At 49.5% G+C, this 24,980-nt stretch overlaps 1 protein-coding gene, 1 long non-coding RNA gene and 1 pseudogene across 6 annotated transcripts in view; 2 read left to right on the forward strand and 1 right to left on the reverse strand.

The window, feature by feature from the left end:
- The window catches only part of PLB1 (phospholipase B1), a 154,025-nt gene that overhangs the window by 30,229 nt on the left and 98,816 nt on the right, over positions 1 to 24,980 (reverse strand). For all 5 annotated transcript variants that reach the window (XM_054245111.2, XM_054245110.2, XM_078349616.1 and 2 more), the window contains 13 exons: positions 24,518 to 24,578; positions 23,591 to 23,649; positions 22,565 to 22,638; positions 17,571 to 17,614; positions 16,877 to 16,985; positions 14,797 to 14,848; positions 14,341 to 14,421; positions 13,668 to 13,733; positions 12,735 to 12,835; positions 11,319 to 11,400; positions 10,593 to 10,697; positions 9,442 to 9,537; positions 8,851 to 8,922 (listed from right to left, as the gene is read on the reverse strand). In XM_054245111.2, coding sequence (XP_054101086.1) covers positions 8,851 to 8,922; positions 9,442 to 9,537; positions 10,593 to 10,697; positions 11,319 to 11,400; positions 12,735 to 12,835; positions 13,668 to 13,733; positions 14,341 to 14,421; positions 14,797 to 14,848; positions 16,877 to 16,985; positions 17,571 to 17,614; positions 22,565 to 22,638; positions 23,591 to 23,649; positions 24,518 to 24,578 — 1,002 coding nt within the window. The remainder of the gene's footprint in view (positions 1 to 8,850; positions 8,923 to 9,441; positions 9,538 to 10,592; positions 10,698 to 11,318; positions 11,401 to 12,734; positions 12,836 to 13,667; positions 13,734 to 14,340; positions 14,422 to 14,796; positions 14,849 to 16,876; positions 16,986 to 17,570; positions 17,615 to 22,564; positions 22,639 to 23,590; positions 23,650 to 24,517; positions 24,579 to 24,980) is intronic.
- Positions 3,453 to 18,807, forward strand: LOC118147366 (uncharacterized). Its single transcript, XR_013526708.1, has 3 exons — positions 3,453 to 3,777; positions 14,824 to 15,072; positions 18,310 to 18,807. It is a non-coding gene; the product is annotated as an uncharacterized LOC118147366 (long non-coding RNA).
- LOC144579330 (low molecular weight phosphotyrosine protein phosphatase pseudogene) lies at positions 20,806 to 21,834 on the forward strand (annotated as a pseudogene).

The raw sequence follows: 24,980 nt of genomic DNA on the forward strand, positions 1-24,980 counted from the left end.
CAGCCTCCCGAGTAGCTGGGATTACAGGTGCCTGCTACCACGCCTGGCTAATTTTTTTGTATTTTTAGTAGAGACAGGGTTTCACCATGTTGGTCAGGCTGGTCTTGAACTTCTGACCTTGTGATTAACCTGCCTTGGCCTCCCAAAGTGCTGGGATTACAGGGGTGAGCCACCGCACCTAGCCCTTTTTCTTTTTTTTAAAGGAGTAAGCAAAATCATTTATTTTCAAAGTCTGATACTATCAGTTGGTATGCTACCAAACTCACACTAATTTCTGTGAAGCAAGCTGACTTAATCATCTATCTACACTAGCTCATCTGTCTGAGATGCTAAGAATAGTGAACATTTACTGGAAGATACTATATGTCAGACACCTCTAGGCGTTTTTTCTTTGAGATGGAATCTTGCTCTGTCATCCAGGCTGGAGTGCAGTGACTCCATCTCAGCTCACTGCAACCTCCACCTCCCTGGTTCAAGAAATTCCCCTGCCTCAGCCTCTTGAGTAGCTGGAATTACAGGCACACACCACCACGCCTGGCTAATTTTTTTTTTGTATTTTTAGTAGAGACAGGGTTTCACCATGTTGGCCAGACTGATCTCAAACTCCTGACCTCAGGCAATCTGCCCGCCTTGGCCTCCCAAACTGCTGGGATTACAGGTATGAGCCACCACGCCCAGCTAGTTCTTTATAATAATTTCCTCTTCATTCAACCTTCTCAAAATATCCATGGGACAGATACTATTATTATCCACATTTCGTAATTGAGAACACACATGAGGCTCAAAGAAGTGAAGTTGCTCTAAGATAAAAAGATCATTTCCTTCAAACATTGATCAAGAATATTTGTTATTTAGAAATCATGTCATTTCAGAAATGGAATTTATAAAAATAAGAATGTTTTATTTTTGCCTTATCTAGTAGCAAACAGAAAACTACGGTCACTTTGAAAGCCAACATTGTTCTTTCTCCTCGGATCACAAGTTCACATACAGCCAAGCAAGTACCCCCAAGAAAACCCCAGAATTGAAAACGGGTGTATTCCCTTCAGAAAAATCAAGGCTAGAATGTTTAGCTATTAAAGTGCTTCCCCCCAGACTGAGACCAAGTGACTTTGCTGCAGTGGCTCAAGAGTGGCTGACTCCCTCCTTCAGAATCAGCCCATCATAGAATGCCTATTGCTAAGTAGCAAGCCAGGGTCTTAGACTGGATCCCTGAAAACGTTTGGCTCTTGCTGTCAGCTGGCAGTTCTTGCTGTTAATATTTCTCTGGGCTGGGTGTAGTGGGTCACACCTATAATCCAGCACTTAGGGAGGCTAAGGCAGGCGGAGCACCTGAGGCTTACCAACATAGAGAAGCTCTGTCTCTACTAAAAATACAAAATTAGCCAGGCGTGGTGGCGCATGCCTGTAATTCCAGCTGCCTGGGGAGGCTGAGGCAGGAGAATCTCTTGAACCTGGCAGGCGGAGGTTGCCGTGAGCCAAGATTGTGCCATTGTACTCCAGCCTGGGCAACAAGAGCGAACCTCCATCTCTAAATAAATAAATAATAGCCTTGTCATTGGGCACACAACAGACACGGCTCATGCAGCAAATTGGCTGCAGTGAATGGCGTACACCTGGCTGCGGCCCTCTTTGGCACTACCATTGTTTCCTCTTTTGTCATCTTGGAGGTGCAGGCCCAAGAAACATGAAGGAGAAATCTTAATTTGAGGGTGACTAAATGAGTGCTTCAAGACCACTTACCCCCAATCCACATTCTGCAAAACAGTTCAAGAAAAAGGCCAAGTCGCAAGTCGCTGTCTACCTCAAGGTTCTGGGCTCCACAGTACTCAGCACAGCTGTCCCCAGGTGTAAACACTTCCCACTGGTGCGCGTCTTCCCTGTCTCCCAAGTTAGGCACCGTGATGCCAAAGTGCTCTGTCATCAACACTCTCATCCCTTAAGAATTTCAGGCCAGGTGTAGTGGCTCATGCCTGTAATCTCACCAGTTTGGGAGGCCAAGGCAGGAGAATCACTTGAGCCCAGGAGTTTAAGACAGATCTGGGCAACATAGTGAAACCCCATCTCTATAAAAAGTTATAAAAATTAGCTGAGAGTGGTGGTGACTAGGTGAGAGTGCACACCTGTGGCCCCAGCTATTTGGGAGGCTGAGGCAGGGGGGTCAAGGCTGCAGTGAGCCATGACTATACCACTGCACTCCTCCAGCCTGGGCAACAGAGTTAAGACCTTATCTCCATTAAAAAAAAAAAAAAAAGGCATTTCAAACAACAGCAGTTTAATTCTTCCTTTGGCATCTAGGTAAAACTGGGCAAGGCCCCATCTCTGCAACAAATTTAAAACAAATTAGCTCGACATGATGGCATGTGGCATGTACTACTAGCTAGGTAGAAGTCCTAGCTTCTCGAGAGGCTGAGGCAGAAGGACTGCTTGATTCCAGGAGTTTGTGGTTACAGTGAGCTATAATTGTACCAGTGCACTCCAGCCTGAGCAACGGAGTGAGACTCTGATTCAATAAAAAAAAAAATTAGGCTGGGCGCCCTGGCTCATACCTGTAACCCCAGCCCTTTGGGAGGCCAAGGCGGGTTGATCACATGAGGCCAGGAGTTTGAGACCAGCCTAGACAACCTGGTGAAACCCTGTCTCTAATAAAAATACAAAACAAATTAGCCAGGTGTGGTGCCACATGCCTGTAATCCCAGCTACTTGGGAGGCTGAGGCACGAGAATTGCTTGGACCTGGGAGGCAGGGGTTGCCGTAAGCTGAGAGCTTGCCAGTGCACTCTGGAGATCGCAACAGAGCACGACTGCATTTCAGAAAAAAGAAAGGGAAAACCAGAATGTTGGGAAAGTGATCTCGTCTCATCCCTGACCACGTGCACACAACCATGTTCTTGCCTGGCATTGTAGATAACTGACTTTGCAACCCCCAAATGCCCCAGAGTGAGGAAGGGCCTGGTTCCAGGTTAGGGAGCAAGCAGTGAGTGTAGAACTGGGCCCAAAGCTGCCTGGACAGGCCTCTCGCCTGGTTCCACTCCTCACACTGGAGGTCAGGCCAACAAAGACCCTGTTGGTCAGATGTGGGAAAAGAAGAGAGGGACTCAGCAGCGACTGGGAGGACAGAGTCCACCCGCACAAAAAGCTCTCAGCCCCCAGCTCAAATCCTGGCTCCCGGAGGCACCTGGCAAGTCTTCCCCTTCCTCTGGTCTCAGCATTCCTGTCTGAAACATGGGCTGGTAACTGACATCCTTTTAAGGAGAGGCGCTCAGGGCCAAGGGGGAGAAGTGAGCCCTGGACCGGCTACAACAGTGTGAGACGGAAGAGGGCTTATGGTTGCAGTGCCGCGTAGTTACTTGGGCTTGTCTCGAGTTCACAGTAAGCATTCCCGGAACATTCACCAACAGAGGAAGGCGATCTGGGAGCATTCTATAAATAACTGACCCATGCTGCTTGAGCAGCTCAAGAGTTAGAGAGTGTTTCTAGGTGCCAGGATGAGGGGAGGAGAGAAAGAGACCCACAACCGGCTCAGGTGGGGAGACAGAGTTGAGAAGCTGAGGCAGTGACGCATCAGAGAACGGCGTGGCCACTAAGTGCAGCACCTGCTGAGGAACTGCGGCAAGATTTGGAGATGGAGGGTCCTCAGAGACAAGATGAGTGGTATTTTCCCTGCACTTCAAAGGAGCCCATACTGGGCTTAGGGTCCAGGGCCTGGAGCCGGTCCTACCGTGACCAGCGTGGGAGGCACTAAGGCAAAGACAATCCTGACCTTTTTGGAAGTGCTGTGAGTGCAACTGGAGAATGTATTTCACTGAATCTATTTGATCATAAGCTCTACAGACTGGGGAAAGGGAGACAGAGCTGAAGGGCCAGAGGTCAAGGAGACATTAGAATGTGGTGTGGACTGAGGCCAGGGCAGGTACAGTAACAGCCCAGGGTGGTGGCAGACAGGCAGCCGTGGGGCCCCAGGGCTTGTTTCGTTGTTTAATTCCTTTTCTTTTTCCCCCCAACTCCTATGCTCTTGTCTAATGGGCTTTTACTACGTTTTATTGGTCTTGTTTTTATTATTGGGTTTTATTGGGCGTGTTTGTTTTTAGCTGGGTTTATTGACCATTGACCATTTGGTGCACGCATGAGTCCGAGTGGTTTAAAGCCCGGAGTCAAGCAGATGACGTGAGAGAAAGGGGTGGATTGAGCCTGACTGGCTCTTGAAGGCTGGGTTTGGAGCCCCCGTAGAAGGGAGGGCCTACTGAATGGCAGCACGAGGAACGAGTCTAGTAGTTCCAGCCGTGCAAAGATGGTGTGGGCCGCCTGGGCCTGGGGGGAGTGGGTCAGGGGGGTGGGTGGCGGGGGAGGCAAAGCCCAGAGAGCTGCCCGATGTGAGTCAGCAACTTGAGTCAGTGGCCATGGGACAAGGCCATTAACATCCTGGCTGCATTACTAGGTGTAACATTCCATGGGGAAGGAGGGGTGATTTTCTTTTCTTCTGTCTGGTTGGATCAAACCAGATGTACAGTCACCACCTTGCAAGGGGCCACAGTCCAAGGAGAAATACGCATGTGAGGCAGGTGTTGGCAGCCGTGTGTGCAATGAGTGGTTGGAACTGAGAAGACTCTTGGCTGAGTGGTGGCCGTCAGAGGCAGGAGGATAGAATGGTGTTCCATGGGATGTCCTAGGAGCTTTTCTATCCTATTCCATTCAAAAAGTGCTAGTTTTGGCTGCGTGTGGTGGTTCACACCTATGATCCCAGCACTTTGGGAGGCTAACGTGGGAGGATTGCTTAAGCTCAGGAATTTGAGACCAGCCTGGGCAGTAGAGTGAGACCCCATCACTATTAAAAAAAAAAGTGCTGGTTCTTTACTTATACTGATTTCAGGTGGTTTGAAAGCTCACCTTAAGAAAGTGTGAACATTTGGGGAAGGAGAACATTAGGACAAATACCTAACACATGCAAGGCTTAAAATCTAGATGATGGGTCGATAGGTGCAGCAAACCACCACAGCACATGAATACCTATGTAACAAACCTGCACATTCTCTACATGTATCCAGGCACTTAAAAAAAATAAAGTGAACATTTAATCAGAGGCTTGGGAGGGATGTGGTAGAATTCCATTATTCTATGAGAGATTGCACCCACAGAAGATTAAGGCCCTCCCCACTGAGAACCTAAGGCTATGTAAGTCTATTGTTTCATGGTGGGGAGGTGGAACCAGTTCGCCTTTAATGCACCAAGTGATGAGGATCTGAGCCCCTGCAGTAGCAGTGGGAATGGGAAGGTGGGAAGAATCCTGTTAGATTCTGGGGCACTAGGAAGAATCCTATTAGATAAGGTCCCTGACATTTCATGCCTATAGAGCTTGAAAATCCCAATAACATTGACAGAAACAAAGAACTAGGGAGCAGAGAGTTTGGGAAGACAAAAAATTCGTTCCTATCTAGACATTCCTTGCTCAGAAAATTATTTTTTGAATGAATTTTAAGTTTGAGATGGCAGTGGAATCATGGCAGGATTAGATTTAGAAGCTCTGAGCATCAAAAAAATAGCAATAGGGCCGGGCGTGGTGGCTCAGGCCTGTAATCCCAGCACTTTGGGAGGCCGAGGCGGGTGGATCACTATGTCAAGAGATCGAGACCATCTGGTCAACATGGTGAAACCCCATCTCTACTAAAAATACAAAAAATTAGCTGGGCATAGTGGTGTGTGCCTGTAATCCCAGCTACTCAGGACGCTGAGGCAGGAGAATTGCCTGAACCCAGGAGGTGGAGGTTGCAGTGAACTGAGATCGCGCCGTTGCACTCCAGCCTGGGTAACAAGAGCAAAACTCCGTCTCAAAAAAAAAAAAAGAAAAAAAAAAGATAGCAATGCCCCTTATATGTAATTCAGTATAGAAATACTGGTAAACCACAAATGATGTTTAAAGGAATTTATCAAACTCCTGCTTTTTCTCATGAGAAAAGATTGGGTGTGATACATGAACTTATTTCAGCCCCCCTCCTGCTTGATCATACATTAATCTGCCTTTTGGGTAACCTTGTACCCTATAGAGCATTCCAGGGGAAACGTATTTTAAAGGTCAGAAATATAGGATTGGAGTTTGGGAAAGAAGAAATGAAGACACAGCCTGAGAGACCGAGGAATCCGGCACTCAGACATTTCATGGGAAATCCTGGAAATGGATAAATCTGAGTGAGAGGATGTGGAGACACAGAAAAGAAAGCAGAGGCCAGGCACAGTGGCCCATACCTGTAATCCCAGCACTCTAGAAGGCCGAGGCTGCTGGATCACCTGAGTCCAGAGTTCAAAACCAGCCTGGGCAACATGGCAAGACCCCACCTCTACACTAAAACAACAACAACAACCCCCAAATTAGTTGGGTATGGTGATACATGCCTGTAGTCCCAGCTACTCGGGAGGCTGAAGTGGGAAGATGGCTTGAGCCTAGGGCTTCAAGGCTGCAGTGAGCTATGATTGCACCACTGCACTTCCAGCCTGGGAGACAGAGCAAGATCCTGTTTCAAAAAGAGAGTAAAAAAGGAAAGAAAATAGAACGGAGACATGAAAATTGAAGAATGTCTCCATTTTCAAGGCTGAGAAAAGGGAGGAGGAGGGCATTAAAGGCAGCTACCAGAAGACCAGAAAAATCAAGGTAATTTAGCGTCCACAAACCCAGGAAGGAGTGGGCTGCAAGGGGGAGGTAGTGGCCTTTGACAAGTACTTCAGAGAGGCCAAGAAGAACGAAAGCTGCAAAAAGGACCAGGCGTTCAGCCAGCTGCCCTAGGGTTAGGAAAGGAGTGGGCAGAGAGCCCATGAAGGCAGGAAGGGTATAGGCTCAGTCCACAGAATGGCTGTGAAAGAATTTGTCCAACTGGAAAGTACCACAGAAATCCGTGGAGTGCTGTGAAGTCACCCTTCCTGGCACGCAGAAGTCTGAGCAGTTAGACTGAGGATGGGAGAAGGGAGGAGGCCAGGAAAGCTCATGCTCACAAGCATCTCGGCCTCCTGCCTCCCGCCCCCCACTGCGTTCTGCCTGTCGCCTGTTGCGTCTATGTTTAGACACATCTAGGACAAAAATATGTGCTGCCTGGCCCCTGTCAGCTCACACTGAGATACTGGTGGACTTTTATTATCGCTCTAAGGCACATGGGAGGGAGCAGATGGGACCTGGGGAATGCAGAATGCTCAGAACACAGTGAAGTTGGGCTGGCCAACAGATGGACCCTTTCAGAATGGGCTCCAGGGTTGCTTAGCAACAGCCTCACCCAGGCTGGGCTTCTACTGGTTCCACAAGGCTGGATCTGCTCACCTCTGCACATGCAGTGACTCAATCGGGCTCTGTCTAGAAGGGAGGCACTGAGCCCACTATGGCTTAAGATGCTGCTGGGTGGAGCAGCGTCCTTTTTGGGGGTCTCTGCCTGATCTGGGGCAGAGCCTGGAAGAGGTTGCCTTGAAGCCCGTAGTGACAGGCCTCTCCCTGACCCAGTGCCTAGGCTCCAACTCAGTACTCAATACATGTTCGTTGAAAGAAATTGCAAACGATGGCTGCTTTTGTTATGTAATAGAAGGGGAATGGACAGTTTGGAAAGGGTCTTCCATGACTGATGTTCGGTATGGCTATATGAGCTGTTAAAATACTGAAATACCTACAGTATGGCTTACTGTGGGTATTTGAGTCCCCAAATGCTCCCATTATCCAAGTTCCCTGGCTTCTCCCCTCGAACCCCCTGGACATCCTTATGAAAGCAGGTAAAGAGTTTACACCTGGCACAGTAGGGGCCTCCAGGGTTTTGCTGCAGCCCTTTGCCCAGCATCTGACCATCTGTGCTGGAGGCATCCGTGTTGTAGAAGTTGTTGCAGAATCTGACAATCTCCTTAGCTCCAAGCACAAGACCCAGCAATTGAGCCCTCTGCTACGACCATCTCCATTTCTCATCCCTTCCGCCTGCCAGTCTTGTCCTCCTGATGGGGCTGGTGACACACAGACTGAGCCTGAGCCCAAGACTGGGGTAGGGCAGGCAGCAGACAGAGAGCATGGATGTGAACAGGGGTGCCCGCTCTCTCAGAATTCCCTGCAGACCTGCAGGGGGCTGCAGGTCCATTCCCCATCAGGGAGGGTGGGAGAGGGTGGTGTGGCCAACCTAGGAGGGAAACAGCCTCCCAGATTGGGTCGGGCCTTCTGCTTTTACTGCTGCTGAAGGCTCTCCGGCCTTGGCCTTATTTGGTTAAAAAGCCATAAGACAGGGCCTAGAAACAGGAGCTGGAGACAATGTGGCCGAGAACCTGCCCCACCCCAGGCCTGAAGTCAAGCTTAACAACCACTTACAGATTCCTCCTTAAAAGGAGTCTGGAGCTGCTGGGTCCTTGCAGGCCCATCCTCGTCCCTCCTCCATCCAGCTCTGGGCTCTGCCCTTTGCTGCTCTCCTCTGTGATGCACTCCTTGTGGAATCTCCCTGTCCAGGCTCTCCTGTCTCCAACCACAGCTCCTGAGCCTCCTGCTCCTGGGCCTCTAACCTGCAGTCAGACTTTTTCATCTGCCCCAGACACCACAGCTAGAATAAGCCTTCCTGCCATTTTCCTGGCATCCCCATTGCCTCTCTCAAGAGCCTGCTTTTCTCACGGGATCCTCTCCCAGGCCTCCTCTCCCTGCCTCTCCCATTCCCAAAGGCAGCCGCACTCTCGTCTCCCCTCTCCCGTCTCCTGTTCATTCTCACAGACTCCTCTATATCCTCCAGATCTCCTAGGCCTTGGTAAAGGGGCAAGATGGGCACCGAGGAAGCCATGGTGGAGGATGAAGTGGGTAGGGTGAGCTGTGTGCCCTGGTTTGTGGCGGGGAGCCAGGCAGGTCCTCCCCTCTTACCTGAGTGGGGCAGGTGATGGGGATCTCCGTTCTCAGGTCCAGGGTCTCTGTTTTGCTTCCAAGTGGTTCAAGCTGATTAGGGAAGAAAAGAGAAACACGGGTGTAGTAATTTGTTTCCACGGAAGTGAACATTCCCTGGCAGCATCCTGTGGTGGGGAAAGCTCAGAACTTGCTTTCAGGGGGCTTGGCTCTCGCTTCTGGCTCTGCCAGTTGCCAGCCGTGGGGTTTTGGGCCAGTTGCTTAGCTTCTCTGGGAGTATCTTCCTTGGAAACTCATAATGCTTTTCTAGCAGGGATGTGGAAAGGCTTAAATGAGATAACATGGCTTAACCTGCCTAACATGATGGCTGGCACACAGGGAGAGTTGAATGAATGTGGGTTTTTGCCTTGCATTTCTGTGGAGAGGTCCTTCCTTGGAGTTTAAAGCTCTGAGGAGAGGGTGCAGTTGAACTTCACCTTCCCAACTGCACGGACATCTACAGATGTGCCAGCCACGCCCCCTCAGCCTCACTTGCAGGCTCCATTCCATAGGGGCTAGTGCTCTGCCCTAGACTAGAACCCCAGGGAACAAGAGACACCCCACTTATTTTACCATATTGGCCCAAAGGGCTCTGGAGAGCTGGGAGTGGAATTTCTGACTTGGGTGGATGCAGTCTGGGGCAAAGAAGGACATGTCCGGGAGCCCATCCTGAAAGAGACCAAGATACCCCCTCAAGATCCTGTGGGTTCAGAGGGAGCCACTGCCAGCAGGCCTGGCCCCTGCACTGCCCACTCAACACCTTCTTCCTCTGGGAGTGCTCCAGGTCACTGGCCCCTACAGTGCCCACTCACCTTAAGAGAGAGGTCAGAGCAATCCCACAAAGAATAGTTTTGGGTGACCCCAACCCCCAGCTTCCTTTTCGACCCTACAATTGCCCCTTACTTGATTAGAAAAGTGTCATATTTATTTTTAGTCACATTCATATAATGCCCGAGGCCATGCTGTGATGAAGGATCCTGGTTCCAGGGAGTCTTGGCCAGCCAGCTGGGAAAAGCTACTTCCCAGCTTTTGGTCTGCTGGTCCTGGTGGTCTTGGTGGGGATAAGGGAACAAAGCCTTGGGGGAAGGCCTATTTAGCTGGGTGCCCTGACTCCAGCCTCTTCGTCTAGAGGTGCTGGGGGTGCATAGAGCTGCTCTCCTTCCAGTTTCCCTCCTGTTAGGTGAGGCTGTTGGGATGGTGGCCAAGGGAAACAGACCTCAGTCCTCACCTGGCCCAGTCACAGATCTCTTCTGCCCCAGTGGAAACAGAGAATCCCCAGAACGCTCCCTTAGAACTGCAGTGTTGCACACAAAAGAGACCACGTGCATGGCAGCAGGCTAATCATCTGCATCTGACCGTGTTCATGTCAGCCTCCCTGCCCCTTATTTCCTAAGTATCTTAGGAAGGACGCTTCACATCTCTGCACCTCTGTTCCATGCGGATGATTGAGCTCATCTCCAAAGGCAGAGGTGGCAATTTTATCTGTGGGAAGCACAGTGCCTAGCACTAGCAGGTGCTCAGCACAACGGAGGCCGTTACAGGAGTCACAGGAGGCTTGTACATAAGGATGCCACTTAGGCGTTCAGGGAGCCTGCACCTGCCGGCATGGCCTCTGGAGACCTGTGTCTTTCCCATTTTCTACACATGCTCATGAAAGCACCTGGCATTTCTGCCTTGAATTTCCTCCTCTAAAAGAGTGCCATGGGTGAGGGCAGGGGACATACCGCCAGGACAGGAAGCTGGATGTTGCGGAAGAAGGGCTGCAGCACCACGGAGAAGTCCTCCCGCGTGTCATAGCGGCCTGACTCCACCAGCTCGCGCATGCTGCTCTGGGGACACACACACACAGGCTCTTCAGCACAGGCTCTGGGTGGGCCCAGTGCCCAGTGAGGCAAGAGCAGGGGTGGCGGGCAGCCCATCTCTCTGGATGGAAAGGCTGACTCAGCCGGTCCCTTGAGAACACAAATGCCCCTGATGGCAAGTCCCTTTCCAGAGAATTTGGAAACAGGTTAGGTCACCTTTTTGTTTTGGTTGTAAGTGGACTGCTATCTCTGAAGGGCTAGGCAGGAAGTCCCAAAAGGGATAAAAACCTGGGAAGAACCTCCAGAGGCTTCAAACCTGCCTTTGGAGTGGGAGCGTCGGAAAGGGAAAGGTGGTCTCATGGGGCATCCAGGGCTATGGCCAGGAGTTGGGGTAAAGCCCTTAAGGGTGGCTGGGCCATGCGGGCTTTTTCACCTGGATCCTACTGGGATGATTCCAACCAGGGAGCCTGAGACACCATAGTCACGTGAGACAGAGAAAGGGACCCAGGGCGCTCCCTGTGTCCCCGCAAGCCCTGACCATCTCTTCCTTCCCTGTGTGCCTCTCTGCTGGGGGGTCTGGGGTTCTGGGGTGTGTGTCAGAGTGCGCATGGGAGAGAGGACACAGGATGGTGCCCTTCTCTGTCTTACCTGGTAGGCTCGGGTGAAGGCCTCCAGCCTGGTCAGCTCTTGGGAGTTCTCCCGCAGGGTCAGAACACAGTTACACAAAACACTGCACAAAGAGGGGAAGGCAGGAGGCCCCAGAGCCCAGGCTTCCATCAGGGGCTGGTTCTGATTGCCCGGGTGCAGGGGAGGGGTGGAGAGGCTCCCTCCCACCTGGTTTAGGAGCACTCAAGCCTCAGGGCTCTGGTGCACGTGCTCAGGGGCAGGCTTCAGGCATGACACGCACACTGAAGAAGGCCCAGGGGAGAGAGCCCGTGTGGGAATCAGTACCCTCTCATATGAGCAGAGCACAAGCATTGGGCTGCAGGTGCTGGGGCTTCAACCGATGATTCAGCTGAGCAAATGAATTTGGGCGAAAATTTAGTGTTTAATTAAAAAGAAAATGCATCCTCTGGTATTGGAGCTGGTATTTTGGGGCCTCTGATGCTCATGCCCTCAGACCTCTCCTTCATTCACATGAGTGCCCTACTGTGTCCCCTTTGGTTTTATTATGAATTATTTCACACCCATAAAATATACTTAATGTTAAAAGAGATACTTCCTTTTTTTTTTTTTTTGAGACAGTTTCACTCTGCCGCCCAGGCTGGAATGCAATGGTGCGGTCTCAGCTCACTGCAACCTCTGCCTTCCAGGTTCAAGCGATTCTCCTGCCTCTGCCTCCCAAGTAGCTAGGATTACAGGCATGTACCACCATGCCCAGCTAATTTTTGTATTTTTAGTAGAGACAAGGTTTCACCATGTTGGCCAGGCTGGTCTTGAACTCCTGACCTCAGGTGATCTGCCCATCTTGGCCTCCCAAAATGCTGGGATTATAGGCATGAGCCACCACGCCCAGCTTAAAAGAGAGGTTTCTAAAGCACTTGGAACAATGCCTGGCACACAGGAGGTTCTGTAAGATTTGCTAAGTAAATAGATGCATAAGATACAAAGAATGATAAAACACACACCCAGACATTCCCCTAATTTAAAGTTCCCTGTGTCCTTTCTAATTCTCTTCTTCCTCCAAAGGTAACTGAGTTGTCCATACCTTTTCCTTGCTTTCTGTTATAGTTTGACCACACAGGTCTACATTCCTAACCACCACTGCCCATGTTCACAGCCTGGGCTAGCTGGTCTCTCTATCAGCCTCTGTCCCAACTTTGATCTCTCCCCTCTGTGGCTCCCTGGTATCAAAGACGTTCCTGCTGGGCACCTGAGGTTGGGTAGCAGGGGAGTCATGGCTCCAGCCTCCCAGAGGGGGATCGTTCTGGTCCAAGTCCTCCTTTGCAGACTTGGATACATGGACAGAGAAATTCACAAAGACCCTGAGGCATCACTGCTGCACATGGGCCAGACCAGGAGGTGAGGGCGTCTCCAGCCTGGGGACAGCCAGGACCTGCCTACCTGGCCCGCTGCACTGGGCACTTGTCTGGGTTTTTCAGGAACACCTGCCACATGACACTGGGGTTCAGGAAGTCCACGAGGTTGACTAGGGCTCTGGGCACCTAAGAGAAAAGCTGTGAATGAGAGTGGGGGTCTGGGGGCTGCTTCTTGGGGCTGTTTCAGGGTCCTGAGGAATGAGGCCCTTTAGCAATCCAGCTTGATCTTTCTGGAGTTGAGTTCTGGGGAGAACTATACAGGGCTACCTCATAGGGCCTGACAGGCCATACCTCACGCAACTCCACTGGTGCCACCCAAAGGGGCTGCAGCAGGAATAATACCTCCTGGAGTGGGTTAAGAGATCGACCATCATGTAGTGAGCTCAGATACATTAGCCTTACCTTCAGTGAGATAGGTGACCTGTTCCCTCCAGCCCAACCTGGCCTAACTCTGCTGAGTGGGCACGAGGACTCAGCCCCCCAGGGGAGCATCTGGTGGTCAGAGTGCCCTGTCTTAGGCAGTCAGGACAGTTTGTCCTTGCCAGGGATGGTGGTGGTGGAGGGGAATGTGCTTCTGGGTGGAGGACCAGACAGGGGCTTGCTCTAGACACGCCCTGTGGATCAGAACGCAGGGCCCAGCCTGGTGGCCATCTGGCTGCTACCACTAAAAAAGTCCCATATATTAGTGGGGAGACATTAGACAATTCCACCAAAGAATGTCCCAGGTAGTGGTGGGGCAACATTAGCCTTCCTTTCTGCAGACCTGAGACCCTTCTGGGCTGATTCCACATAAAATAAGATTTCCTTGGCGTTAGACCCCAACCTCTGAGAAGGGAAGGAGCCCTTGCCCTTCACAGTCTTCTTGAGAGGAGGGGGTTCTTCTCCCATTCTCTCCCCCCTCCCCCTTCACCCTCACCCTGCTTGAGCTGTCACCAGCTTGTGGGAACCCCCCACCCACCTCTCTATGCAGGATGTCCAAGGCATTGCGGAGATGGTCAACAAAATTGGCTGCAGAATACAGGTTCTAGAAAGATATAGGAAGGAGAGAGAGGAGGAGTTGGTTAGGGTGGGAGGATGGTGGGACAGTTCTAAACTTCCCTTCTGGCTCCAGCCCTAAGGACATGTTGCCCTCTGGCCTCCAGCTGTGGCCATTTCAAAATCTGAGTTGAACAATTGACTACTTGTTTTTGTCAAAGATGGGAAGACTGGAACCTTCAGCCAGAGCTTTGGTTCAGGAGCAGAAAGTAGATTCCTCCTTCCAACTGCTTAGGGTCTACAGTTTCCTCTTTCTGAATTCTCAGGAGTTATAAGAGAGAGGAGTAGAAATACCATATATTTGCCACCTGCTACTTCACCACCTGGGACATGGAGATGGTTGGTGCCAAGAACCTGGAGGGTGGTGGGGTAAGTGTGTGTGTGTGTGTGTGTGTGTGTGTGTGTGTGTGAGAGAGAGAGAGAGAGAGAGAGAGTGCGGGAGAGAGAGAGGGAGAGAGGGGATGTGTATATGTGCTGACATGGGTGTAGCTGGATAATCCTAGGATTGGTTTTAGGAACTATTCTCAGAGAAGATCTCCAACATGCACCTGGCAAGGTCAGGGATAAGAAGTCAGCCTGGACCCAGCCCCTGTTACCGAATCTGTGCAGTAGTCACATAAATCGCTGCCTCCGATCAGCACTGTGATGACCTTCCAGTCTTCATGGAAATTTACTCTCTATATGGAGGGAGGAAAAGGCTTGATAATTTCCAACAAGGAAATGAAAATATCCCTGCCTTAGGAAACCCATTCAACCCTCTAAAACATCCTTGCCCACTTGAAATAATGCAATCAGCATCTCTGAACTGAAGGGATTTCAGAGGATTATTTCTAGACCACAGAATCTTAGCAACAGGAAGGATTTGCAGTGTCACTGTACCCAGCAACACACCTCTCCCCATTGACACGATCTCCTCCATAGAACCTCTGTCGGGGGCTGTCCCACCACTGCTTCAATGCCTCTAAGAACATGGGGCTCACTGCTTTTCATGGCAGACCACTGCATTTGGGTTAGAAAATTCATGTATAGGAATAACCGTGAATCTGACTCACATAGTCTTCTTTCATCTTCTGCATCAGAGCTTGGACTTGGCTCATAAGATCCCTGAGAAAGAGAGAAAACCCATCTGTCTGTTGAGGAACAGTGACCACAGTTTTCCTCCTAGAGGGCCTGAACTAGAAGCTTCGACAGTATCATCCTCACTGCATGAGCTGGTGGAGATCCTGAGGCTCAGAGACCAGGAGCTACTTGCATCTTCTGGAAAGTTAGTACAACAGACAACCGTTTGAGAAGCCAATAATGTGTGTGTCCTGCAGCTGTAGTCAAAGGTACTGCCGATTACATCTGTTGCTCGGGATCTCCTTTCTGAGATTCCACATGCAAAAGGGCTTTTAGGATTCCACGCTAAGAAAGCATTCATCTCTTCTGGAAGACTAGTTTAGATCCTAAAATTGGACCCATGAAAGTTTTATCATGCTTCCTCTTTTCACTCTGGCTGCTAGGAAGCTGAGTTTGATGCTCTGACTTAATAACTGTAAAAATGTTCATATTGACACAGTTGCTTCTTTGTTTCCTCCAATAGCTGGGATTTTTCTCTCTTACATGTATGTCATTTTTTCTTTTGTAAACTTATCTAAATGCTTCTTTCAGAAAGAGGTGGGGAGTTACATGTGCTCTCCACATGCCTGGGTTGTAATTTACTGAAGGTGACAAGCCTGGTGGCTCACACCTGTAATCCCAGCACTTTAGGAAGCTGAGGTGGGTGGATTGCTTGAGTCCAGGAGGTTGAGACCACCCTGGTAACATGATAAAACCCATCTCTACAAAAAATACAGAACGCTTAGCCAGATATGGTGGTATATGCCTGTAGTCTCAGCTACTAGGGAGGCTAAGGTGGGAGGATTGCTTGAGCCTGAGAGGTGAAGGTTACAGTGAACTGAGACCATGCCATGGTACTCCAGCCTAGGTAACAGAGTGAAACCCCAACTTAAAAAAAAATTGGCCGGGTGCAGTGGCTCACACCTGTAATCCGAGTACTTTCAGAGGCTGGGTGGGAGGATCATTTGAGGTCAGGAGTTTGAGACCCGCCTAGCGAACATGGTGAAACCCTGTCTCTATTAAAAATACAAAAATTAGCCAGGCGTGATGGTAGGAGCCTGTAATCCCAGCTACTTGGGAGGCTGAAGATGGAGAATCACTTGAACCTGGGAGGCGGAGTTTACAGTGAGCAGAGACTGTGCCACTGTATTCCAGCCTGGGTGATGGAATGAGATTCTGTCTCAAAAAAAAATTATAATTTCTGGAAGGAATAGATTTCAGGCACCTGAGCTCCCCACTTCCACTTGTTCAGGGCCTTGTTATAGACCTGGGTGGGATGGCTCCACAGCAAGGTGACCTCCCAGGACATGGTAGTGGGACCATCTGTCCCCAGCTGTTTCTATTACCAAGAATCTTTCCAGGCTGAGTGAGTGGGTCTGGGGGCCACACCCTTCAACCAGAAAGTGTAGGCCTGAGCAAGAAGATGACATGTGACAGAGGCTCAGATGGCTGAGCCAGGAGCTGCATAGAAGAAGAAGACCTAGCCTGCTGGGGCCTCCAGAGCCCCTTTGGAGACCCCCCCCCAGGAGGCTGGGCAGCTGCTCTTCTTTGGCTGCCTCTGGGCTTCTCCATTCCATTTCTTGTTAGTTCTGTAATAGGGGTAGGGAAAGGACATCACTCGTTGCTCCAGATGCCTCTAGGGCCAGAAGGCTTGCCCCATCCATTTGGTTGGCCCTCTCTGAGCTTTCTGGGGAGTTGCCACTTGTGAAGTTCTGAGGAGAGCGGATCTCTCCAGCATTGTGTGCCTTGGTGAGTTTTAAACACTGGATAAGGTTAGTAGATTTGTCCAATCATTAGAACATGCTGCACATGAAGGCAAGGCCAGGAGCTGCACCCATGGGGGCATCACATCTCTCCAAGGCCACAGGCTCTCTATCCTGTTACGACCTTCGTCACAGGGGCAGTAGGGAAGAGGGTGGCCTGAGCCTTGCAAGTGTCCCCTTTGCACATACAGGTCAGTGCTATGATCTTCAAGGGTACTATGTGCATTCCACTCCCTACACTGCAGGCTCCCTCCCTCCCCAAATGTCATACTCAGCCTTTGCTCCAGGAACAGCTTGATTGAGGAATGCATTCTTATCATTGGCATCACCGGTGCCCATGGCGTAGCCTGTGAGGTTTCTGTTAAACTCCCGAAGGATATCTGGAAGAGGAGAGAGTGAACAGGAGACAGCTCAGAACAGAAAGCCAGGATAGCTTTTCTGGTCCCGTGGGACCTAGGTCCCCAAAGTGGGCTGCGTTATCATCCTCATGCTTCCTGGGGAGAGGAAGGGAGGCAGTGTGTGTCCCGGACATAAGCTGGGGCCTCCCTAAGTTGAAATGACCTAATGACCTGATGACTAGGTGGGCCAGGGTGGCAAGAGCTTCTCACTTAAAAAACATACATTTTAAAATACAATTCACAGTGCATTGAAGGGTCACTACCTACTTTATCTCAGCACCTCCTGGGCCTGTTGGTGAAACCTGAGGCTAAGAATATTGGATAAGTTGCCCTAGGTCACCTGATAGTACATCTTTGGAGAGCCAGGGATTGAACCAGATCTTCAGGCTCTAAATCTGGTGTTTATTCTACCCACTTTGGCTGCTTGTTCATTGCCTCCTGTCTCCTATTTAAATGGTGGGCCATAAGGGAATGCCATTTGTGCCTTAGCTGGGAGGTACTCTCAGGAATCCGAGGGGCCAGATGGATGGAACGGTAGGCAGATTCAAGCCCCTGTTGGCTACTTACTAGGTAAGGTGGTCACATTCTCCAGGGAGCCGTCCCCTCCTGAACTGTAGGGAGTGAGCAGGCCAGTCAATGAGAGGGAGAGAGAGACTGGTTGAATCAATGTAGAAACCTTACAAAAGAGCAACCCCACCCTTCTCAGTGCCCCACCTTTGAGATGGGCCAGACCCATCTTTTTGTGTTTGAGAGATTCTGAGAACATTTTGAGTTCCCTAACATATTGGTTCCTTACTGAACCCAGGATTTGAAGATGAGCGAGCTGCTTCTTTACCAAGGCAGGAGGGAGAATGCGTAGCTGAGTATATACTATGCGCCCAGACATGCGCTAGATTCTCTATGTATGTTATTCCACATCTCCCAAAAAGCCAATGATGTAGAGGTGACTATGCCCATTTTACGGAGTAAGAAACTGAGGGGCGCAGAGCTTACTTAACTTGCTAAAGGTCACCGAAACCCAGCTTGAGCGGGAAACCTTTGGAAAATAGCCAAGCTCTTCTCTGCTCAGGAGTCAGCTAAATTCCAATGGACAATTCAGAAGGGTGGCCACTCACCTTTCCATGCCCCATCTAATTTTCATTTATTCTAACTTTAACACACTAAGTAGTTTGTTTTCTTTCATGCATTTATTAATAAATTGAGTACGACACACAGGAGAAAAGACAGTATTTCTATTTTAACAAAATCTGATATTAATATATATAGTATTTACTGTTTTCTTCTGTGTCTCTTTTTTGAATCCTAGCATGTTATTCCAGGCCAGTGGATTTTAAGAACATGGCCTTAGCACCCAGCCCACCAGCAGAGACTTCTAAGGGACAGGCCATGAGTCCTTGTTGTTCTTCATTCAAGGAATGCTGCGAATGAAGTGGACTGTTGCATGCCAGCGTGATCCAGGGCTTAAGTCAGCAGCTCTGCAAGCAATCCGGGTGGTGGAGAGAAGGCAGATGCCAGAAATCTTGTCCTTCTCCTGCATTCAGTTCTCTCTCCCCACCTTCCCATTAGATGTCTGAGCCTAACTTGCCCAGTGAATGGGCATTTGTATGAGCGTCTGATTCTTTTCCAGCTCTGCATGAAGCTGCTGCTTTGTGATCCTTCTTTCTCTGGACTAAAGGCACCCAATCAGAATATTTTACATTGAAAAAGAAATGATAAGTCTATATACCTCTGCCAATCACTGTGTTCTAATTCTGCCTCCTTTTCTCCTTCGATAAAGAAATAAACACAGACATGCAAACGCAAACACATCAAGTACTTCCTACTGTCATTTCTTGTTGAAAGATATCTTCATTTTAAAACAAGTATGGTGGCTGATCAAGACCAACAGGCTACGAAAATCTCTCCCTGACTTCATTTTAGAGTGAAAACTTCCAGAAGAAAAGGATTATGACAGATACATACAAAAGCACAAAAATATTCCAACTCTCATTCTGATCAGAACTATGTGAAACATGAAAGGAAACAGACCCATATCAAACAGCTAGTCCACCTTAGACCCTTCGGATGAATATCATTTACATTACACTATGAGCTCAATGGCTGGGCTCTGGTCATCTGCTGTCACCTAAAGTGTACAGAAAAATAGAATCGATGCTCAATCACATTTGTTGAAGGAGTTTCAGCCATGTGAGAATGAACCCCTAGTTAATAAAACAAAGGCAGTTTTTGGTAAGTAAATTTTATTTTGGTCCTTTGAATGGTCCCAAACAAGAAAACTTACTTCAATGGAAGAAAAGGCAATGTTCTCAAGACCTCTGGCCCCGCCACATTGTTAAGCTGGCCAAAGCTGGAACCTTTCACTGCAGAATCTCATGGGTCAAGGGGCCTTGGAAATATTCACAGCCAAGCCTCTTCTGCGGGTCCTGTCCACAGCCACCCACCCCCAATGAATTCTGGGTCTACTTCTCCTCTAACCCCATGAGATCCACTCTTTTCACTTTGTTTCCTATGGGGAAGAGGCTCAAATTCCATTCTTGATTGATCTAGTAACATTAATTGCCTAGTGTTTCCAGTCTACTACATGAACACTTTCCAGGAGATGTTAACAGGTGTTATAAATGAAGAAAAAGTTCTGGAATTAAGGGAAACATTGGATTAAACAGATAAAACTTAAACAGATTTCTGCATTGCAGGGCTTATCAGAGCCTTTAATATGCTAATATGCTTATGAATTCCCCAGAGGAAGGCTCCAATGTTTCCCCCTCAAATAAAAAGGATTTTCCCTTCTTCGGGAACATGTCTGGAGTTAATAATGCTCCATGGAACACTTGAGACACAATATGTATTCTACCAAGTGTCAAACTGTCTCTCAGACCCTGACCTGGAGCTTCCATCTTTTTTTTTTTGAGATGAAGTTTTGCTCTTGTTACCCAGGCTGGAGTGCAATGGCACCATCTTGGCTCACTGCAACCTCCACCTCCCGGGTTCAAGCGATTCTCCTCCTTCAGCCTCCCAAGTAGCTGGGATTACAGGCACGTGCCACCATGCCTGACTAATTTTTTGTATTTTTAGGAGAGACAGGGTTTCACTATGTTGACCAGTGTGGTCTTGAACTCCCGACCTCAGGTGATCCACTCACCTTGGCCTCCGAAAGTACTGGGATTATAGGCATGAGCCACCATGCCCAGCGAGCTTCCATCTTTAACACACATGCATTTGGGGGCAGCAATTTGAAACATTTAGGACACATGAAGGGTTTAAAGGGAGAGTAGCCATTGAACCTGAGGCCTTAGAACTAGAAAATTGAGACATTAGGCTGCAATGGACTTCACTTGTAGGAAGAAACAGAGCAATGGCTGAATTTTCCCATCTTTGCAGAGAGAAACTTTTAGTAGAGGGTATTGCCTGTTCATATCTGAATCCCAGGAGCCCGGCTGAGAGACCCATCAATCTGTTTGTAAAGTTGGGCTTATCGCCTCACTTCCCCAGGTTGCCCCACCTGGTGCATGTCACATATCTGTCACCCACAATGTGGTTTGTCTACTTTATTTTCGATTTTCCCACACTATGGTGTGAGGCCTTCTCTAGCTGTGGCCAAGTGCCGCTGCCATGATCTCATGCTGTTTCTTGATTATAACAAGCTCTGCTCTCTCTCCTCTCGCTTTCTTTTTCCTGTAGCCTCATTAGAAGCAGAGTGCTGAGTCAGTGAGGCTCTGATTTGTCCATGGCAGCCTGTTAGGACCTTGGCACAGAAAGACACTGACCTCTGTTCTTGAGGGGTTGATATCCTCAAGAACAGAGGTCCTTGGGGACACCCTAGGTCCTTGCTGTGGGTGCTACAGGCTGAGTGATGGCATCTTCCTCCCTCCCTGGAAACCCATTCTCTCTGGGACTCTGCTCAAGTCTGGCCAGAGAAGCATCACGGTCCTGATCATGCCCTCCGTGCTCCCTGTCACTTCCCCAAGAAGCAAATTCATTCAAAAGAAAAAGTCCACATGCGCTGCGACACTGTGCAGTACAACGTGGTCTCTTGGCCCCTGGGCACGTGGGAAGGTGGCAGAGCTGGCTACCAAGTCCGTGCTGTTTGTGTGTCTGGGTAACATTTGTCGATCACCCATTGCAGAAGCAGTTTTCAGGAAACTTGTAACTGATCAAAACATCTCAGACAATTGGAGGGTAGACAGTGCGGCGACTTCCGGGTATGAGGGCGGGAAACCCCTGACTACTGAGGGCAGAGCGGCATGAAGAGGCATGGCATTCCCCATGAACCACGTGTCCCGGAAGATTACCAAAGAAGATTTTGCCACATTTGATTATATACTATGTATGGATGAGAGCAATCTGAGAGATTTGAATAGAAAAAGTAATCGAGTTAAAACCTGCAGAGCTAGGGAAAAAAAAAAACCCAAAACCTGCAGAGCTAAAATTGAACTACTTGGGCGCTATGATCCACAAACACAACCTACTATTGAAGATCCCTATTATGGGAATGACTCTGACTTTGAGGCGGTGTGCCAGCAGTGTGTCAGGTGCTGCGGTGTGTTCTTGGGAAGGCTCACTGAGACAGGTTCCTGCCCTGCTGTGGCCAGCCTGACCAGACCCCACGCTGAGGGCCTGCATTTCTCATTGTGTAATAACGTTCCAGAGCCCAGAGCCCAGAGCCCCAGCTCTTTGTTCAGTTGACTTACTGTTTCTTACCTTAAAAAATAATTGTAGATGGAAATCAGTTGTGTTTGGCAGAAGAATAAATAAAAATCTTTGATTCAGACAGTTAAAAGAAGAAAAAGAAAAGGGAGGCGGCAGCAAAGGTGGTCTCCTGGCTCCACCGCTCATTAGCAGCACGCTGCCCCCTCGTGGCCAGCTTCATTCTAGTCGTTTTCCCAGGTAAATTCTGAGCTACTGGCCCTTACTTTGAGAATGAGAGAACTTTATTAGGAAAGAAAGGAATTTGAGAATACCCACTCACAACCGCTCGCCTGGCACACCCTGACCTTCTCCATTTGTGTGTTCGGGAGGCCCTTTTTCTCACCCTTTCCTCTTGTCTATTTGCTAATCTTTCAAGACCTGGCTGATTGTGACTGTGTCTTGCTTATGCCCTCTTGGAGTGTGCATCAGGTTTCACAGGTTTTCTGTGCAGATGTGTACATGTATGTAAAGGCAGCCATGTGACAAGACAACATGAATAAACACATAAGACAGTAAACAGAGACGTGGGAACACCACGTGTACACGTATACATGCAAGTAGGCAGGTGAAGATTCAGGGATTTGGTGCTTTTCTGGTGCATTTCATGTTGGATTTGCTGACTCAGGAGTCTGATAAGAACCCTGGTTTACTACTTTCTCTGTACAATAAAAAAAAAAAAGATTATCAAGAGTAAAATATCCTCTCCACTCACCCAATATTCACATTTTGCAGAAATAATATGTAGGTTTTTCTTTCTGAAAGCCCCTTCCAGACCAAGTCTCTGACCTCTGGGATTCACATATTTACGGGAGACAAAGCCACATCCAATCTCTGTTGTGGGAAGAGCCCTGAGAGAGGTCGAAGGTTAGCATTACCTGTAGGACAGTCCCCGATACTGTGTGGTGACATCGGGGAGGTCGTCTGCTTTGGAGCCAATTCCATTGCCAGCCTTTGAAAACATACCAGAGTCCACAGAAAATTAGTGAGTCAGAGAACAGGAAGGCTGTGACCGTGCAGGGCTTCCAATGACGGCTTCCCTATGCACTCACGCAGTGGGAGCAGACACCGACCAGGAGCCCTGGCTCTAAGTCTCCATCCTCCTCCCTGGCCGTGGGCCTTTCCCAACTCTCAGCTGCCTCCTCACCAAGCTGAGGACAGGCCCTGCTCATCTCACAGGGGGCGTTTTGGGGACCAAATTGGATTACAGTGGTAAAAACCGCTTTGAAAACTCTCAAGTGCTTTACAAATGTGAGAGAGTGTTAATAATATTGTTCCCAGCGTTATGCCACTACGTTCCGTTCTTTAACAGCATGATGAGAGAGCTCATCGACTTAAGCAACTGCGACTGCGGTGATTTCTCCTAAGCCTCACATTTCTCCTCGTTCCCTCTGGGGCATCCTGTAAGGTATTCTCAAGGCCTTAGACGTGCTGCTGGAAATGATGATTGGGGATAGTAAAATAACCCCTTTTCTTGGAAGTTAGGAGCAGAGCGTTATCTACAACTAAGGAGTCCTTGCTGCCTTCCGTGCAGATGCAAAGAGGAAACAGATGTGAGGTCTTAGCGGATTATAAAGCATAATCCAAAGGAAAAAGAGCACTTGCACAGGGAGGTTTAGGAGAATCTTGAGTCAAAATCACATTACATACATTAAAAAAGTGTACTGGGTATTCAAAACCTCTGCCCTCTGAGACAATTCAGCTGAGTCCCGAAAAAGATTTCCTCTGCACAACTGTCTGAGAAGGTGGCCACAAATCAAGTCATTGGCATGCGCTTGGATTGACAAAGCCAGGTAGAGGGGCAAAATAAGAGATAAGAGGAAAGGCATGCTGGCCCTTAAGAGGACTGGGACCTGGAGCTGGCCTAGGTATCCCCAAACCACCCAGGGCCCAAGAGTCCTTACGGTCAGAGAATCCCCCAGAGCAGCCACAACTTGGATGTCTGCAGGTCTCAGGGCATGCACTGGAAAGAAGTGGACACACTCAGGGCTGCAGGAAGGAAGCTGCAGTTCAGCCTAGTGCCTCTGGCTTCAGGCAAGGTCTGCAATGCAATCTGCGCGTGCACTGGGCCATGCAGGGTTGGGTGTGCACAGTACCACGGAGGAGGGAGTTATATGAGGACAATTTTCCCTTAAGACACAACTAATTCTGGACCTACAGGGAAAGACAGGTGCAGAGAGGGAGAAGAAGAGGAAAAGGGGAGAAAGGGGGAAGGAAGGAGGGAAGGAGGGAAAGAAGGAGGGAAAGGCGGGAGGGTGGGGAGTCATGGGAGATGCCAGCCATGGCCTGAGTGCACAACTGGACAGGCATCAAACCGTGTAAGATGAGGTGCAGGACCTGATGTGCAGCCCTTTCAGTGGTGGGGTCTGAATTTGCTACCAAGAGTCTGAGAATAATCATGTTGGGCCCTTCCCTGCCCCCAGATCTCTTCTGAAGAGCCTAGGGAATCTTCCAGGCCTAACTGTAGGCTGCAGTGATTGTAGAGCCTGGGGCCACAGAGCCAGCTTCCTCTGGGGACTCGGGCCCACCTCTGGGCTGAGCCACCCAACGGTGTGTTCACAGGGCTCCTCAGCCTATGCTCCCTCTAAGAGGCTGAAGCAGGTGGGCAGGAGACAGCTTCTGGCCCTAGGTGCCTTGGTGCCTGCTGAGCATGGTGTCACCACCAGCTGGAGTAGCGCAAAACAGGGACTGATCCCAGGTAACCACCCAGACAGGCGGCAAGCACTGGCCGTCACTGTGCCATGGAGCGAATGTGAAGTCAGGTGAGAGGACTCAAAGACACAGAAGCCCCTGTGGAGGGGCCTGGGTCCTGCTTGCCATAGGGGGCTTACCTGAGGTAGGGGGCGAGGCAGAAGGGGCTCTTTCCCTGCATGGCAGCCAGCTCCCATGACCCTAAGGGCACAGAATGAATACCAGAATCTCAGGGTTGAAAGGGACCAGAAAAACTGGCTATCAGATGTATCCCAAGAGCTGTGAAAAAGACAGATTCCTGGCTGGGCGCAATGGTTCAAGCCTGTAATCCCAGCACTTTGGGAGGCCGAGGCAGGTGGATCACCTGAGGTTGGGAGTTTGAGACCAGCCTGACCAACATGGTGAAAGCCCGTCTCTACTAAAAATACAAAAAATTAGCCGGTGTGGTGGCACATGCTTGTAATCCCAGCTACCTGGAGGCTGAGGTAGGAGAATCGCTTGAACCTGGGAGGTGGAGGTTGTGGTGAGCTGAGACTGCACCACTGCACTCCAGCCTGGGCAACAAGAGCGAAACTCCATCTCAAAAAAAAAAAAAGAAAAGAA

The sequence above is a fragment of the Callithrix jacchus genome, chromosome 14 (assembly GCF_049354715.1).
Source record: "Callithrix jacchus isolate 240 chromosome 14, calJac240_pri, whole genome shotgun sequence".
Lineage (NCBI taxonomy): Eukaryota > Metazoa > Chordata > Mammalia > Primates > Cebidae > Callithrix > Callithrix jacchus.